The following is an 18,858-nucleotide window of genomic DNA, read 5'->3' on the forward strand; positions in this document are numbered from 1 at the left end:
AAAGTGGAGATAAACCCCCTTGATAATATGCCCCTTTATGCCCTAAGGTCGGGCTCGTACACAAAGTTTGAGAAACGCTGGAAGTCCATAGGAAGCTAGCCAGTAGATTAGATAAGTTAAGTTATGAAGGACAAATGTGCAATATGTGTTTTCTATCGGTTTTTAAAGTATTACCCTCAGAGATACATCTGGAATATATACTTTATTGTATATTTATGCTTTGTGGATGAGATGGGCCAATCAAAATCGGGTACTGTAAGCACTTTATTTTTATACAAATAATTGTGTAATAAACTCTCAATAATTAAAATATAAATTTTTAGATATATAGATCATGTTATTTCATTCTGGGGTACACAATCCATACAATTGTCATAGTTACACTTGTGAAGGATTTGCATCAGATTTCACCGACTGCAAACTTTAGGTGCAAATACAATGTGATGACTTTCTGGGACAAACAACGTTTGTGCTCAAAGCAGGGTTATCAGACCCATCATAATTGGTGCCGAAATATTTGATAAAACAGGTTGAATTATTAGCAAGAGGATCTATTTCTTGTGTCAAGTACAGGCATGACGGCACCGAGTGCTGCACAAAGCGGTTGTTTTCCAGTATGTGCCAAATCTGCCCTGGAGTGACAGGTTAATTCAAAATATGTAGTCAAACAGCCTCGGGCCTCTCCCTCGAAACAGCTAATAAGGGTTGAAATCAGTGTTAGCTGTGGCAGTGTTGTGCACGTCATTGTACATGTAGCCAGACGAAACTGGTCTCAGAACTCAGCCTTTTCTTTTGTGGATGCTTCCGACTCCGAATCAAAGAGAGGATGCCTGACATCTGTGTGTCAAAAGGCAGGTTCTTTAATTTCCCGTTTAGTGTATACTTTCTACCCTACCCTTGTTACCGAGACCATTTTATGTAGATATACTTAGTCTTGGGTTTGAGGACAGATGGTTCACGATTAATGCTCTATAACACAAAAAGCGAATCTGTTACCCAAAATGCGAAAGACTAGTTCATCAAGCCCAAGTTTCAAAACCTCTAACTGTGACAAACATTCTGCAATTCAGGTCATAATTAATAAGAGGGTGGTAAATTTCAGTTTGAGATTATATTCATTGGGCAGCATTGGTTTAATCTTGCCTTGTAGTGACAGTACGCCCCTCGGCAGCACAATACTCGAAAAAAGAAAAACACTGCAGTTTGAAAAAACTATATGTGAAACAGATAATCAGCCTTACCTTCCCCATGGTGGCTTGTGTTACGTACGCAGTCGATGTATTTGCTTGTGCTCTCTGGCAGCAATCCATGTAGCTCTTATATACGTTCACCCGTGAAAACAGTTCAGGAACCCAAACAAAGGAACTTTTTGTGTGGAATCACAAAAGAATGTATTTCTCTTTCACTCTCCATTTAGCTGCCCTTTTCATTGTGAGTTTTTTCCTTTGTGGATTTAGATTGTCAGAATTGCTTACTGGAGGTCAATTTGCAGGGTAGTGAAAAATACTGATCTTCATACCACTGTGCTCTTCTCCATGTTTGTGTCTGTGCATCATGTGTTATGTGAAAATGTTTACTGCATTCCATACCTTTGAGGCATGTCACTGATTTTCGGTGACATCCCTCAAACGTATGGACCTAAAGCATCCAAACATGTCATATGGTAGATTCATAGGCCCCCCACATTCAGATGGGACACCATACCACTTAAGGAACTAGAAAGTCATTATATCACTTGCAATGGAAAGAAATAATAACAGTCTCTACTGCAAATTATGAAATGAATGGGCAAACAGTTAAGAAATGCATGGGTGTGGGATTCATAGTGTAAACTATCATATTGTGTAGGGTTATAGCTACAACTGCCAGAGAACCTTAATCTCAATACCACCTATTTATTGGTGGATGTCTCAAATAGTAATTTCTGATCACATTAATTTAAATCATTTTTCCACTACATGTGCTCATTTTGTGGGACAGCGACTCGGAGCTAAAGTAATGCCTTAATGATCTCATTAACCCATACTCCCTCCTGATTAAGGCCTCCGTGAATGACGTCAAAACAAAAACATCAATGTTTTGGATCTAGACTGTTTTTTATTTTGTCCTCCTTTGTCAGTTTATGTGAGGGTTTCAGAAAAGATCTAACCGTCTGGGGCAAAGAGTACCCGGTCTCTCCATGAAGGAGGGATGTAAAGAGCCAACCCGGGCCAAGCAATGACCTCCTGCCCAGTCGGAAGAACTGACTTCTCTGTACAGGTGCAAAGTAGGGGGCCACAAACCTGTGCAACCTGTATAGCATACTGCTAATCATTGGACCATGGGTTTTCCAGCATAAGAAGTAGAGATAGAAGAGAAGGGAGGAAGAGCAAATAAAAGAAGTATTAAAAACTTAGTGGATTAAATTAGTAACATATAACTAAACTCAGTCTTTCCAGACTTCCCAAAATTGTGTTCTCTTAACTAACTTGGTAGCTTGGTCGAGAGTCGCTATTTTTTGTACTGATCGGATCCATTCTATAGGGGGACAGGGAAGAATCCACTTAATACACAACACTTTGCGTGCAAGGAGAATTAAAACAAAAATTGGGTCTTTATGAATCTTAAGAAGGCCCCCATGTCCTCCCCTCCTGAAACCACCTCAAAAATTACCAAAAGACAGACTCACCTTAATCTCTTGAGCCAGGATTCCCGAGACAGCCTTGCCCACTTTGTGCCAAAAGATCTGGATTGAAGGGCACTGCCAGAACATGTGGACATTGTTTGCATTGTCTTCCCCACACTTAGGACACTTCTTCACTTTCCGACTTCCCAACTTTGATAATTTCCATGGCGTCCAATAGGTTGTATGAATTGTAAAAAGATGGGTCTTCCTCAGTGGAGCAGATTTCAAATATGACCACAAGTGATACATAGATACTTGCCAGAATGATACAAGATCTTAATCTGGTAAGTTCCTGCCTCTAGATCTCTGTCAGCACATTTTGCACTTCTTCTCCGGACTGGATTAACATCCAGTACCATACTGCAAACTTCTTTCTGCAAGAAAGGTCGTGAGCGTATCCTAGCCTCCAATTTTGGATTCCCTTCACCGTTCTTTCCAAAGGTATTTGCCCAGCTTGCTATTTGGTAATATTTGAATTGTGAGACAGAGCCCTCAGAGATCTCCAGCAGTCATTGCACTGAGGTTTCTTTAGTGTCTTCTATAAGCTGTCCCCAGCTGTGAATACCTCATCTCGCATGTGAGTCACTAGGGAATCTAGAAGGCAATCGGGGTACTAGGAGAGTCCCAGATAGGAGTTAGGTCACTGTGGTAAGGTATTTGTAGGGAGCGTTTTACTTGGTACCAGATCTTAGATGTACCTATAAGGATTTTAACCTGACTTTAAAAAAAATCTGGAATGGCCAAATTTAAGGAAGAGAAAGTCTGCCTGGTCATGGGGGCCTGCGTTGAGAGCCCAAAAAACAGGGACAGGCAATCACTACTCATTAGAAGCTGTCAAAAGTTCTTCAACTGGAAGGCATGATAATACTGATACGGATCTGGACTAGCAATACCGCCATGTTTTTTCTTTTACTAAGCTTCTTCCAGGTAATTTTAGGGCTTGTTTCCCAAAATAAAGCTAGAACGCTCCCCTTGCACTTTCGTGAACCAAACCCTCTTAAAAACTAATGTATTGGCATTAAACAGAAAGGTGAACTTCGGGAGGATTGACATTTTCAAGAGATAAGATCTACCTAGAAAGGACAATGGGAGTGCTCCCCATGCCTGTAGCTGTTTTTATCACCGGAGACTACCTTATCAAAGTTCACCTGGGCTGGCTTCTCCAAGTTGTGTACTATTTGGACCGCCTAATATTTTATTTCTTGTCTTGTTAGGTTACTCGTACACTGGGTGTTCCACTGCATCAACTCAGTTTTTTGATGATTAATTGAATACCCAGATACCTTTCCAAACCTTTTCAAAGTCTCCCGAATTGCAGAGAGGGAGTTAGGTAAGTCTCCTGTAAAGATCATCAGGTTGTCTGCGTACAAGCCTATTTTTTTTGACCAGCTATCCAAATAAAGGGGTAGATGTTCCGGCATGCCCTTAGTTTACAAGCCAATGGCTCAATGTAGATGTTAAAGATGAGGGGGGAAAGAGGGCATCCCTGTCTGGTCTGCCTACCAATGTTTATTAACTTAGTGAGGCACCCATTCACTAAGACCTTTGCTGATGGGTTTTTATGTAGTGCATTGATTGCTGCCAAGAAAACTTCTCCTAAATTGAAACGTTGGATCATCTTGTGCAGGAACTACCAGCTAACCCTGTGGAAGGCCTGGGCAGCATCAAACGTCATCACTGTTAATGGGTTCCCATATTCCCTTGCCAGGTCAATTGCATCTATTATTTCGAGGGTTAACTCATGTAGTTGTATCCCCTTCAGAAGGCTTTCTGAAGGGGATACAACTACAACTTCTTGGTCAGTGTGGATTAGAGTTCCCACCACCTTATCCAGACGTTTGTTATAATCTGGGTATATACTTTATAATCGCTGGTTAGAAGGGGGATGGGTCTATAGGACTCGCAGGCCCTTGGATTTTTATTTTGTTTAAGGAGTATAGTTATGGTGGCAACATCCCAGGAATACCGGAGACTATGTCTGCAAATAAAAGCAGAGTTAAATCCTTAAAACATGGTCAAATTTGGTCTACACCTGCTTTGCACATTTAATGTAATTATAAATCCCCAGCAAAGTGGTACAGCATGTACTCAGGGCATGCAAATGAAATGCTACTAGTGGGCCTATTCCTTGCACTACTTATATTTCTAAGGACCTGACTCAGCCATCCTGAAGTTCATTTCAGAGCCATCTGTGGAGAGGAAGGAGGGGGGGGATAGACTCTTCCACTTCAACACTTTAACACCAGCCCCAAATAAAAATAGTACCCACAGACCTACTCCTTCGTTCACTCTTGGACCTGCTGAGGACACTCAGAAGGCATGTGCTGTACTTCAGAGGACTTCCCTGTTGTTTGATGCCTGATTTGTACTTAAATGGAGTGCCCTGCTGCTCCCAAAGAACCGACCTGCTGCTTGAATCCCGAGTGGATCACCCTGATGCTTGAGGACTGCCTTGCTGCTGGGACCCAGGACTATCAGTGTGACTCAAATGGCTAGCTGGCTCGCCTCCTGTTGTGAGCAATAAGGACACACAAAACGCCAACTTGAGCCCTGCACTTGGACCCTGCCTGAAGTGAGTCCTTCCCTCTAAATGGTGCTCACCCAGTCCTGGACCTTGGAAGTGGTGCTAGAAGGCCCCAAACAGCCAAAACCCAAAACTTGGGCCTTACCTGTTCACGGTTCTGCCCAGGTGCATGTTCTGACCGGCTTTTTGTCTCCCTTTTTGAGTGAAGGTGACTTTAGCCTGCTATCATTCTAATAGGAGGATTAGAGCCTCAGACCTGACCTATTTACAAGGTGTTTGACATAATTCCCTATTCTTTTCTTTATTCTAGGGCCTATAAGTTTATGTTAGGGGATCGATTCCTTAGTATTAGTATTATTGCGTCCATTTGTAAGGCTACTAGTATATTTCTGATGGAGTTATGCTTATTTCGGGCCTTGTAGGCCTCGAACGAGAGAGACTCCATCTTTCTTTCTGCCTCGGCTGCTTGAGACGCTTTTAGGTCAAATGTAATGTTTTAGTTATAAGGTGTTGTTCGCTTGGAGAGAACTGGCTCGAGCTGGCCCTTATCGAAAGATTGTATTTTTCTTCGTGTCGAGGACATAACATCAGGCCGTCCGGCTGAGAACGTGTCCTTGGCACGGGGTGGTACAAGAATTTGGTGGGCGGCAGGTTACTGGCTGAAAATTTCCATGCATGAACAAGGTTCCATGTTAGCGAAAGTACAGAGAGGTCAGAGAGTCAGTTAGTAGACGGCAGCTAGTCGTTAGCATCATTGCAGTTAATCAACTTAAAGCAGACAGTCGCCATTTTGAAGTCTGAAAAAGACCGAAGGCTGATAACCTCTCAGAAAGATTGAAGTTACTTTAGTTGGAACAGCTGGTGAGCTTTGACCCTGAGATCAGAGCATGCAGAGTGAAAAAGTCAGCGGAGCGTACGAGTACTAGAGCAGCGGAAACTGATTTATAAGATCGAAGTTGGAAGGCAAAGATAGTCCATGGTCGAGAGTAGAGAAGAGTAGTGCAGAACAGCGAGAGTACAGCAGATGAAACAGAGAACAAGAGGGAGGTTCCAGTGACTTTGAGGGGAGCAGATGAGACAGAGCATAGCGGTGCAGACGTGTATCCGTAACTGCAGGGGTGACCCTGTGACGAGCCAAGGCACAGACGAGAAGGGAACCCAGATGACAACAGAGTCCAGACTTCGTACTCATAAGGTGACGTCGACCCTTTCTTATTAGCGTGCACACACATTCTAATTCTTTCCTTTGCTTTTCAGGCTATATATTATATTGCAGTATTATATTGTTGTTATAATTTGTTATTGCATAATAAAGGGACCCCAGTTCTTAGTGAACCATTGTGTAATTGTTATTTGCTTGAACAGTTAACCTTTCTTCTAGTCAGATGCTGTTATGTGGATGGATGCGTTTCCCGTCCGGATAAGTGGTAACTGAGCAAGGGAGCAGGGAGCACTTGAATCAGGAAATAACCTTTGCATATCGTAATTCGGCCATTCTTGTGTGAAAGGATTAAACTGTACATTTTCAGTAGTATATGATGAAACTTCCCAACAGAGAGAGAGAGAGCTGAAGGTATTCATAGGACAGAGATTGCCGCAAGAGATAGTGGCATTAGTGAGAACATTGATTGTGGTCAATGTGTATACTCACAGGATTGTGGCTTGTGAGAGCACCGGAAGGATACGGTGTGTAGTGCGATTGCCGCTAGAGAGAGTGGCATTAGTGAGAACATTGATTGTGGTCAATGTGTATACCCACAGAATTGTGGCTTGAGTGAGCACTGATTGTGGTCAGTGTGTAATGGTAAATAATCAGAACTGCCCCCTTCATTATGAGTAGGAGGGCAGCCTAGTCTGGGCCTGAGTTGCCGCAAGACTATGAGGTATGAGTGTGGAGTGGAATATGGAATTCCTTAGTAAATAGTGAGTATTCCTAGTAATCCTATAGATTTAGTGGTGTTTTTGATGATATGAGCTTGTATATTGCTAATTCCCCATCCTCAGGTAGGTACCCAGGTGCCTTGGTAAGTAGGTTCTGAGGAGGGAGGTGGTTATGTTTCGGCTGGGTTGGTGGTGTCTTGGTGAGCTGATTCTATCTGGTCAGAAAATCCGGTCATTAGATCTGGCGTCACGAACCGTTTACGTAAGCCTGTTTGCGCAGTGTTGTTTCTATCTTGTTGGTTTGCGCTTGGCGCGTACGGAGTACATTTTGTATATTATTTGTTTATAGTTGTATATATCTTTTTCTTTTGGCACAATGTTTTTGAGAAAGTCTAAATCTACTTTTAAATTGCCTGTTGAAATTCCCGGCTGGGATCAACGCCTTACGAGGCATTGGCCCGTGAGAGGGCTGATTCTACTGGTTTAAGTGAAAATTGGAGTTCTTGTTTGGAACTGGCGGACCCGACTAATGTGATTGCTTGTTTGCAGAAAGCGCCAGTTGTGAAGGGTGATGAGCTTCCTATTTTGGGTTGTAGAGGTTGGATTGTTTTATCTGCGTACAGTATTGTACATGAGAAGTTTTTGAAATTACAGAAATAATATGCTGAGATTGAAGAGAAGTTTGTTGAAGTGCAGAATGCTCACACTCTTTTGAGATGTCAGAATACATGCTTGCCGACAAACTCGAGACTTATCAGACAATTGCTGAACCAGCTGCTGTTCGTATAGCTAAATATAAATATAAGAATCGTCGTGGTCGAGTTTGCAAACGGAAAGTGTGTCTGGTCGTGGCGAAAGCCGGACTGGACTGGAATCCTGATGAATGGGACGGTAATATCTGGGACTCGAATGATTCTGGCTCCTCGGCTAAGGAGTCTGACAGACGCGAGTATTCTCGCACTGGACGTGACTGTAAATCTAATACTTTTGACAAACTTGATGATTCCGGCGACCATGGTCGGTGTTCTATGTCTGATGACATTTCTCAATCTAAATGTCCCTCTAATTCTACTGATCGAGCTTCTTCTGCTGCTCGTACTGAAATTTCTGCGCATCCGGTTTTATGGCGAAAATTACAGCAGGCTCCTGGTAATCCAAATGGTATTCCTTTGGATAGTTTAGAAGACTTTACACAACAGGAAGTTAGTGACATTTTGCAATGCTTTCGACAGTGGCCCGGTGAGGCCTTACTTACATGGATGGTACGTCTCTATGAACTGGGTGCTGCTAGCATCATGTTAGATGCGGGAGATGCTTTGACATTTTGTTCTTTGAGTTCTGATTCTACTGTTAAAGATCATTTCCGAAATTATAATGGTGCTGGTCAAATTAGTTTGCTTCAGTTAGCGACTGATGGTTGTAATCACAAATACCCTACTGAATCTGATTGGCCTCTGAATGATAAGCCATGGTATACGTTACGCGATGCGACACAAAGACTGAAAGAGGAGGTGATGAAAACCGCAATTTTTCTGAGTACTTCTGACAGATTGTTGGATGGCTTGTTGACATCTTCCGTGCGAAACCGCATTATCCGTTCTTCCCCTGTTGCTTATAAGCAAGTTATGATGACTTTGTTGATCAATCAGACTGGTAATGCGTTGTCCTTAGTGCTTGAATCTGTACGTCAGCTTGGTGAATTGGGCGAATGGCTTAAACCTGAAAGACAGTCCAGACCTGAGGGTCGTACTGCTGGAAATTATAAGTTTTCGAGACGTGATATGTTTCTTGCTTTGCTGGCTGACGGTGTGAAGAGAGAAGACATTGATAATGAACCTAATAATCGCTTGTGGGATATGTTTTGCAAGCATGGTTTGGATCGGAAGGAGGGTGCTCGACGTGTACGGAAGAATGAATGTGATCGTGAATATTCTGATGACAGTGGGGATGATAGACGTCGTAATGATTCTGATCGGCGTGATAGACGATGGAATGAGCGAGATGTGTCCCCTTGGCGTGAAAGAGAGAAGGGGAGAGAGGGGGAAATAAAGAGGGGGAGAGACAACCGTGTTGAAAGCAGATACAGAGATGAAAGGGATCAGTCCCCCGAGATGAGGAGAAGAGAGGATCGACATAGATTTTCTGAACGAAATTCACAATGCTATGTAGATGACAAAAATCCGTTTCGTAATGGGGATGGATATGAACAGGAAATTACATCGTCCAAAAAATTTGAGAGTATTTACCCTGATTTGTCTTGGTTGTCAGAACGCAAAAAAAATGACTCGGAAATAGGTCAAGCTCCAGTACGCAGTTGGGGTCACAAAGACAATAGACCCTATGTAGATATTGAAATTTTTTGGAGACATTGTAATATACAAAGGGCCCGAGCATTGGTAGATACAGGAGCGGAGGCCACTCTAATTCATGGGAAGTCAAAGAAATTTAAAGGACAATTTTTCACAATTACTGGTTTAGGTGGAAAGGAGACCCCCGCAGTACAAACAAATGTTGAGATGAAAATAGGTAGAATTCCCCGAAAAGAAAATTCTGTTTTAGTTGTGCCACTTTTGGAATTCATAATTGGAATCGATATCCTAAAAGGTATGACATTGCATTTAGATGATGGTTGTTATCAATTTGGAAGTAGAGGTTATATATCATCCAGATCTGTGCGAGTTGGCCGTTTGAGAATGCCTCCTATAAAGATTCCCCAGGCTACAAAAGTAATTTCCCAAAAACAGTACCGTATTCCAGGTGGTCACGAAGAAATCAGTGCTACAATTCAGGATCTAGTGAATGCAGAAGTTATAACTCTGGTTACTTCTGCTTGGAATAATCCCGGTTGGCCTGTGCATAAAAGTGATAATTCTTGGTGTATGATTGTTGATTACCGCGAATTGAATAAACTAACACCCCCTTTGACTGTTCAGTACCAGACATGATTACTTTAATTGAGAAAATCTAGAAGCATCCCGGAATGTGGTATGCGTCTATTGATATTGCCAATGCTTTCTTTTCAATTCCAATTGCCCCTGAGTGTCAGGAACAATTCAGTTTTACATGGAATGCACGTCAAATGGCGTTTAGAAGTCTTCCTTAAGGCTATGTACACAGTCCTATGATCTGTCACCGGCTGGTGGCGGAACATTTATCTGAAATACCCATAAATCCACAAATACAAATTTGCCATTATATTGACGACATTTTGATTCAAGGTGAGACACAGGATCAAGTTCAGACTCAATTAGATCAGGTTATCAATCATTTACGAGAAAAGGGTTGGGAAATCAATCCCGACAAGTTACAAGGTCTGTCACATAGTGTAAAATTTTTAGGCATCAATTGGCATAAAGGTAATAGAGAAGTGATTGCACACGTGAAGCAGAAAATTCTTGATTTTGCGGTTCCTCAGAACCGAAAAGAAGCCCAGAGATTTATTGGTTTATTTGGTTTTTGGCGTCAACACATCCCACATTTGAGTCAGATATTAGCCCCTTTGTACAGAGTCACTCGTAAAAAGAATGCGTTTGAATGGAGTAAACCGCAGTAAGATGCATTTGATTTGGCGAAAGAAGCGATCCAGTATGCTTTGGATCTGTGGCCCGTGCGTGATGGTGATGTGGATTTGAATGTGTCTGTGCAAGGTCCTTATGCAAATTGGAGTTTGTGGCAAAAACGAGGCAGAAATAAAGTACTGCTAGGTTTCTGCAATTAGAGTTACCGGATGCTGGTGATCGTTCAACACCTTTTGAGAAACAGTTATTTGCATGTTATTGGGCTCTGGTGGATACCGAGCAATTGACTTTGGGACATGATGTAATGTTGAGACCTGAAATTCCTATTATGAAGTGGGTTTTGAGTTCCCCGAAAACTCATCGAATTGGACATGCTCAAGAGGCGAGTGTGATTAAGTGGAAATGGTACATACAAGATAGGGCACGCGTGGGTCCGAAAGGTGTTGCGACGTTACATGAGCAAGTGGCACAGGTGCTATCGAATGAGACTGGGAGTGATTTCTCCGTACCTATAGTACAGGAATCCCCTGTTAAGTGGGGTAAGCCATTTGATGATCTGTCCGCGGAGGACAGAAACCATGTATGGTTTATGGATGGTTCAGCGAGGTACATAGGAGAGAAAAGGCATTGGAAGGCAGTGTCCCATAATCCTATCACAGAAAAATTGCTGAGTACAACTGGTGAAGGAAAAAGTAGTCAATTTGCTGAATTGTATGCTGTTTACCAAGTTTTAAAACAGGAACTACCTGGTACGTGTCACATTTTTACTGACTCCTGGTCCACTGCTAATGGACTGGCGGTCTGGTTACCAACATGGCATGCTCGTAATTGGGAATTGCATTCTATAGAACTTTGGGGTAAAGAGTTATGGCAGAAATTTGGGAACTGCTTCCGCAAAGTACTGTTACAATCTTTCATGTGGATGCTCATACACCAATAGACTCCCTTGACAAATTCTTTCACAACATTGCAGATGAGAAATCTAAAATTGCTGAGGCAATGGTGGACATGCAGGATTCTGATTTGGCGGGATTGGCAAAATGGGCCCACCAGAAAGCAGGACATTTTGGAGAAAGAGCCCCTAGCAGGTGGGCTGCTGATAGAGGAATTTATATTCCTCTAAATTTGATCAAAGATACTATAATGCATTGTCCTATCTGTCAACATTCCAGACATCGAAAAGTACCCCAAATTGTCAGAGGACAGTTACACCGAGGTAAATTACCTGCTCAGATTTGGCAGATTGATTATATTGGTCCACTACCTATGAGTAAAAATTGTCAATATTTATGCACCATTGTCGACACGTACAGTGGTCTGTTAGTGGCCTTTCCTTGTAAACGAGCTACCCAAGTAAATACCATTAAAACATTGGAATTGATTATGCTATATTATGGTGTCCCATTTCAAATTCAATCTGATAATGCATCCCACTTCAAAGGAAGATTGGTACAGGAATTTTGTGTGGAGAATAACATTGAATGGGTGTTTCACATACCGTACTACCCACAGGCAGAACGCCTTGTGGAGAGAATGAATGGTTTGCTAGAAGATCAATTGCGTAAATTAACTGATAATAAATATAAAAATTGGAGAGAATATTTGTTTCAGGCACTGTTGATTTTGAATAATCGTCCCTTTTTAAATGCTGATTCCTCATTAATGCGTTTATTTCCTCCAGCTGTTGATGCTAAACCAAACACAGTCAAAAATACTGTAATGTATTGGGAAATTTCCCCTGGAGCCCTGGCTCCATGCAGAGCAACCCCAGGTTCCGCAGGCTTAGACCTGCATGCCATGAATGACATTACTGTAAAAGGCAGAGATCGAGTTATCATTGAAACTCATTGGCGTCTGTATACCAATTGGAAATGTTGGCTTAATCGCCCCGAGATCAGGCCTGGCCTTAAAAGGCATTCAAGTGCTTGGAGGTGTCATTGACAGTGATTATCAGGGTGAGATTAAGGTACTCTTGCTAAATAGCAGTGAGATTGATTTACTGATTCATAAAACTGACCGAGTTGCTCAATTATTGATAATGCCTGTTTTCAGAGGTGAGATTCAAAAAGGCACCACCCCAACTTTGTTAACTGTTCGAGGACAAAAAGGTTTTGGCTCCACTGATAATCCAGGAGCAAGAGTGTGGGTGCAATCGCCTAAAAATCCCCCTGAACAAGCTGAGATTATTGCAACCGGTCATGATAATACAGTACTTGTCATGAGACCAGGGAAAGATAGCTGGGAAGCTGTCCCAGCTGACAAATGGTATCTACGAGAATGAATGATGCCTGTGTTTGATTTTCTTTCAGATCATTCTCTGGACTGCTGTTGCAGGATGTGCCGGCGTTGGACTCCTTTTGGCCTGCTACGTCGGGAGAGGAAGGAACCCCCAGACTCTGGTTGATTGGAGAATCAGAGTGCCACGTTCCTTCACTGCGTGGGATTCATCATCTAACTTTTGGTCTACCCTGGCACGAAGGGCGACAAACTCCCCACATTTCTGTTTAACACTGATGCGTTCGGTGACAGACATATTAGCAACCTGTTTGGTTGCCGTCCCGGCTTCTTTGGAGACCCTTGCCCATATTTTTAATATATCAAATGCCCGTCCTAATAATATTCTTGGGGATTTCGCGACCCATGAATACTGTCCGTATTGTGCTATTAGATCCAGTACCACCGATTCATTCTCAAATAACTACATATAATATCACGCAAGGTGATTTATGTTTCTTCCTTACCTGTGATCCAAGCGCCATAATTGAATGTGTTCGTTTAAAACTAAAAGGTGCTACTTCATTTACGGATCATAAAAGAACTTTATGTTCCCGGAGATCATTGAAGTCATGTATTTCCGTTAAAAATAACATGACCTGCAAAAGTATTATAGTTACCCCTAGTCACTATCGTACAATGCTATTACCTTCTGGATGGCTTTTCTCTTGTGGCAATACATCTTGGCCTTACATTCCTGCAAATATTACCGGAGGACCCTGTGCTATTACTAGATTAAGCTTGCTAATGTTTTCTTCTCATCCTAATGTGAATTCCCGTGTTGTCCGTGATGCAATATTGTTAAAGGACAATTGTGATTCTACACTACATTTATTTTCTGAATCTGAATATCTTAGTTTGGCTTTCTCTATTTTGGGTGTCCCTGCTCTAGCAGTATACAATGCTAAATCTATTGGAAAAATGGCCTGTTGGATGGTTAAATCCATCAATCACACTTCTACTATTCTATCTGACATGCTAATGGACTCCCAGGGTGAAAGTAGAGCAATTCTACAAAACAGAGTCGCTATTGACTACCTTTTACTTCAACATGGACATGATTGTTCTGACTTTGAAGGTCTTTGTTGTTTCAATTTATCAGACCACACTAGGTCCATTCAGGCTCACATTGACAAACTACACGACTTAACCAAAGAAGTTAGAAAACACATTGACCAGTGCTGGTTTGACTGACTCTTTAATTGGATACCAGATTTACATTCCTTACGTCAGCTATTAGGGGGTATCCTGCTTACTATTTGCATTTTAGTTGCTATTTGCTGTTTTATTCAGTGTATTCCTTCTTTACTTCAAACTTGCAGATGTAGTACCAGAAATAGATCTGTCAGTTTTGTTTCATATTATTCTTCGACAGATGTTAGTTCCATTTAGCGAATGATTAGTAGTCTAAAGTCAAGGGTGAAATGTTCTGACCGGGTTTTTGTCCCCCTTTTTGAGTGAAGGTGACTTTAGCCTGCTATCCTTCTAATAGGAGGATTAGAGCCTCAAACCTGGCCTATTTACAAGGTGTTTGACATAATTCCCTATTCTTTTCTTTATTCTACGGCCTATAAGTTTATGTTAGGGGATAGATTCCTTAGTATTAGTATTATTCCGTCCATTTGTAAAGCTACTAGTATATTTCTGATGGAGTTATGCTTATTTCGGGCCTTGTAGGCCTCGAACGAGAGAGACTCCATCTTTCTTTCTGCCTCGGCTGCTTGAGACGCTTTTAGGTCAAATGTAATGTTTTAGTTATAAGGTGTTGTTCGCTTGGAGAGAACCGGCTTGAGCTGGCCCTTATCGAAAGATTGTATTTTTCTTCGTGTCGAGGACATAACAATAGGCCTGCCGGCTGAGAACGTGTCCTTGGCACAGGGTGGGACAAGAATTTGGTGGGCGGCAGGTTACTGGCTGGAAATTTCCATGCATGAACAAGGTTCCATATTAGCGAAAGTACGGAGAGCTCAGAGAGTCAGTTAGTAGACGGCAGCTAGTCGTTAGAATCATTGCAGTTAATCAACTTAAAGCAGACAGTCGCCATTTTGAAGTCTGAAAAAGACTGAAGGCTGATAACCTCTCAGAAAGATTGAAGTTACTTTAGTTGGAACAGCTGGTGAGCTTTGACCCTGAGATCAGAGCACGCAGAGTGAAAAAGTCAGCTGAGCGAACGAGTACTAGAGCAGCGGAAACTGATTTATAAGATCGAAGTTGGAAGGTGAAGATAGTCCGTGGTCGAGAGGAGAGAAGAGTAGTGCAGAACAGCGAGAGTGCAGCAGACGAAACAGAGAACAAGAGGGAGGTTCCAGTGACTTGGAGAGGAGCAGAGGAGACAGAGCATAGTGGTGCAGACGTGTATCCGTAACTGCAGGGGTGATTCTATGACGAGCCAAGGCACAGACGAGAAGGGAACCCAGATGACAACTGAGTCCAGACTTCGTACTCATAAGGTGACGTCGACCCTTTCTTATTAGCGTGCACACACATTCTAATTCTTTCCTTTGCTTTTCAGGCTATATATTATATTACAGTATATATATTGTTGTTATAATTTGTTATTGCATAATAAAGGGATCCCAGTTCTTAGTGAAACATTGTGTAATTGTTATTTGCTTGAACAGTTAACCTTTCTTCTAGTCGGATGCTGTTATGTGGATAGATGCGTTTCCCGTCCGGATAAGTGGTAACTGAGCAAGGGAGCAGGGAGCACTTAAATCAGGAAATAACCTTTGCATATCGTAATTCGGCCATTCTTGTGTGAAAGGATTAAACTGTATATTTCCAGTAGTATATGATGAAACTTCCCAACAGAGAGAGAGAGAGCTGAAGGTATTCATAGGACAGAAATTGCCGCTACAGATAGTGGCATTAGTGAGAACATTGATTGTGGTCATTGTGTATACCCACAGGATTGTGGCTTGTGAGAGCACCAGAAGGATACGGTGTGTAGTGAGGTTGCCGCTAGAGAGCGTGGCATTAGTGAGAACATTGATTGTGGTCAATGTGTATACCCACAGAATTGTGGCTTGAGTGAGCCCTGATTGTGGTCAGTGTGTAATGGTAAATAATCAGAACTGCCCCCTTCATTATGAGTAGGAGGGTAGCCTAGTCTGGGCCTGAGTTGCCGCAAGACTATAAGATATGAGTGTGGAGTGGAATATGGAATTCCTTAGTAAATAGTGAGTATTCCTAGTAATCCTATAGATTTAGTGGTGTTTTTGATGATATGAGCTTGTAGATTGCTAATTCCCCATCCTCGGGTAGGTACCCAGGTGCCTTGGTAAGTAGGTTTCTTAGGAGGGAGGTGGTTACGTTTCGGCTGGGTTGGTGGTGTCTTGGTGAGCTGGTTCTATCTGGTCCGAAAATCCGGTTGTTACATCGCATCGCCGATCAGCCTCACTTCATAGCAACTTCCACTAAGTTCTATTCTGCAGCAGCAAATCTTGTTCAGGAGCTCGTTGTGGAAGGGGTTTCTTCCTCATGGACCCCTGGTCAGCTACAGCTGCAGTTTCATCTTGCTGAAGATTTTTGATTTCTAAAAAAGTAGCAAAGTCCAAACATAGAAATCTTTACCACAACTTCATCTCGAGGGTCCCGGATGATGGCGCCTCTTCCTTGGACACCACCAGATGCTTTGCCCCGCTGAACTTTACCTTCTCAGCCATTTGTCTTAAAAAAATGTCTAGGCCTAAAGGTAAGCAAACACTGAATCCAATCAACTCTGTGTATCTAAACTGTGCTCCGTTAAGGTTGGCCATAATGCCATAACTTTCAACTTTGTCCCAGTCTTGCACATCTAGATGCTTGCAATCGGCGCTTTGATTTATAGGTGAGAGTTTTTACTGAAACCTTTAAATATTCATAACTCTGGTTCTACTAGTTAGATTTTTGTCATGTTGGTGTCAACTAATCTATTCAAAGTTCCACTATTATTCTAAATGGGTGATGGATTTTACTTGTTTTGTGTATTCACTTTTCGTACCACTTATGGCCTAGATAAATACTTACACATTGTCCTAAATTAAGCCTGACTGCTTCTGCGCTGTGCTACCAGAAGGTTAAGCACAGGTTAATTCAGTGACGTTTGTGGATCAGCATGACAAGGATTGTAGTTCATTAAAATCTGACCCAATTACACACCTGCTGCCAAAAATGTTCTCATTAAAAGAAAAATAGACTGTTAGGTTTCCTTGACCTCACAAGTGTTCTACACCACCATCTAAAAGGTCAGTCTGTAAAAGTGGTGAACGGAATCACTCAACCTTTGTGAACAGAGGTTGATCCCTAACACACATCTAAGCAGGGCTGCTGGCACACCATAAAATAGTTCTCTATTAGGAAGATCCTTTCCTGACTGTCTAGGGAGAGCTAGGCTTGATTCACCAAAACAGGGAGTACAATGACTAGCTACCACTCTGGGTATGGAGAACTACACAGGGGGGCACTCTACAAGCATGCAGGACAGAGAAGGCAAGGAACCAGACCGCACGGATCAAAAAGCAACAGCAAGCAGGCCCCAGAACAGAAAGCAGCAAGCTGGTCTAAACACACCTAGACTGCCCAATGGACAGCCAAGAGTGAGAGGGAGCAAAAGCCAAACAGAGGAACCGAAGGAACAGAGGGCATCCCCACCACAGTGACCCAACAAAAAAACTACAGCAGAAAGGAGACGCAGCCCGACAGAAACACAGCAACACCGCACAGTGGACCACCAACCGCGAGAAAGCCGAAACCACCAGAGGAACAGAGCAGCTGAACCAGACGCAATCAAACAGACTGGCAGGAGCCGTAAGAATAGAGAGGGGTGCAAAAGGAACCCAGCACGCCAACCAAACAACCAAAACCACGAAGGTCACCACAACCCCACCCACAAGGAAAGAAACAGGTGGGACATGGACTCCAAGCACCAAAGGAACCCCCGGGAGGGAGCGCAACACCAAAGAGAGAACCCAGGCAGGCACAAGGTAAATTATCCCCAAGAAGGTGCCGGAAACGGCACCGAAGAAACCCGGCCACCAAGGGAACCCAACCGGCCAACAGCGAAAAGCCCATAAGGCTGCCCATGGAGCCCGATGAGCGGAAGGGACCAGGCCCAAGGCCAAACCACCAGATTAGAAGCAAAAGTCTACCAGAGGTCCTCAAGTAAAAGAAATCACATAGAGCCCGGCAGGGAAGAAATGTAGCACGGAAGTGCGAGACCGCCCCACTCAGGGACCAAGCAAACCGACACAGGAACGTACCACAAGAAAGAAGCAAGCTGCCAAAGCAGATTCAAACACTCCCAGGGAGCCAACTGAGCAAGCAGGCCCCAGGTTCAAAACCAGGGACAAAGAAGAAGAGGAGACAAAATACACACCGGAAGCACAAGGCCCTGCCTGGGAGAGGAGAACCGGGAATCCCAGCACCCCTGGACAACCAAAAGCACTGCTGAAAACAAATACCACCAAGGTAAAACCAGAAAGCAGGGGCAGGACACAAAAACAGGTGCCCACAGAGGCATAACACGGTCCAACAAGCAACAGTACCCAAGACCACCAACAGTACCAGGAGATCTCCCATCCAGGTACGTGGGAGGCTCGACCCTGCTTAACTACTGAGATCAAATGAGATCACGTGCTTTCAGGGTGGCATGGCCGTAGCCATAATAAAAGAGACCCATGCAAGGACAGCACCATCGTGACAAAAAATCAACATGGACGAGCACCGCAAGCCCCCTGGAGCACGAGGCAAGGGAGAAACCACCCAGGAGAGCAACAAGAAGCCCCCGCAGGGCCGGGGCAAATCGCCGAGAAGCCAAGGAACGGATGACAGAAGGCCGACCAACCGACCCAGCACCGACTGGGAACCTACGCACGCCCCAGAGGACAGCAAAGGCCACCAACACCCGGGAAGGGGAACCCAGAATAGAAAGACCACAGGCCCAAAAAAGAAGTGTCCGAAGACCCGGAGCCACAAGACACACAAGACATAGGCCCCACTGGAAAGGCAGCCAACAT

At 43.2% G+C, this 18,858-nt stretch overlaps 1 protein-coding gene across 2 annotated transcripts in view; it reads right to left on the reverse strand.

The window, feature by feature from the left end:
* LOC147730535 (gamma-crystallin M2-like) overlaps positions 1-18,858 on the reverse strand; it is a 233,514-nt gene that overhangs the window by 10,544 nt on the left and 204,112 nt on the right. The window contains exon 1 of one of the 2 annotated variants that reach the window (XM_086955338.1): positions 1,242-1,283. The exons of the other annotated variant lie outside the window; for it this stretch is intronic. Within the exon in view, the coding sequence (XP_086811464.1) occupies positions 1,242-1,250 (9 nt within the window). The 5' untranslated portion in view covers positions 1,251-1,283. Of the gene's footprint in view, positions 1-1,241; positions 1,284-18,858 lie in introns of those variants that run through there. 2 annotated transcript variants of the gene reach the window in all.

This window comes from Lissotriton vulgaris, chromosome 2_1 (genome assembly GCF_964263255.1).
Source record: "Lissotriton vulgaris chromosome 2_1, aLisVul1.2, whole genome shotgun sequence".
NCBI lineage: Eukaryota > Metazoa > Chordata > Amphibia > Caudata > Salamandridae > Lissotriton > Lissotriton vulgaris.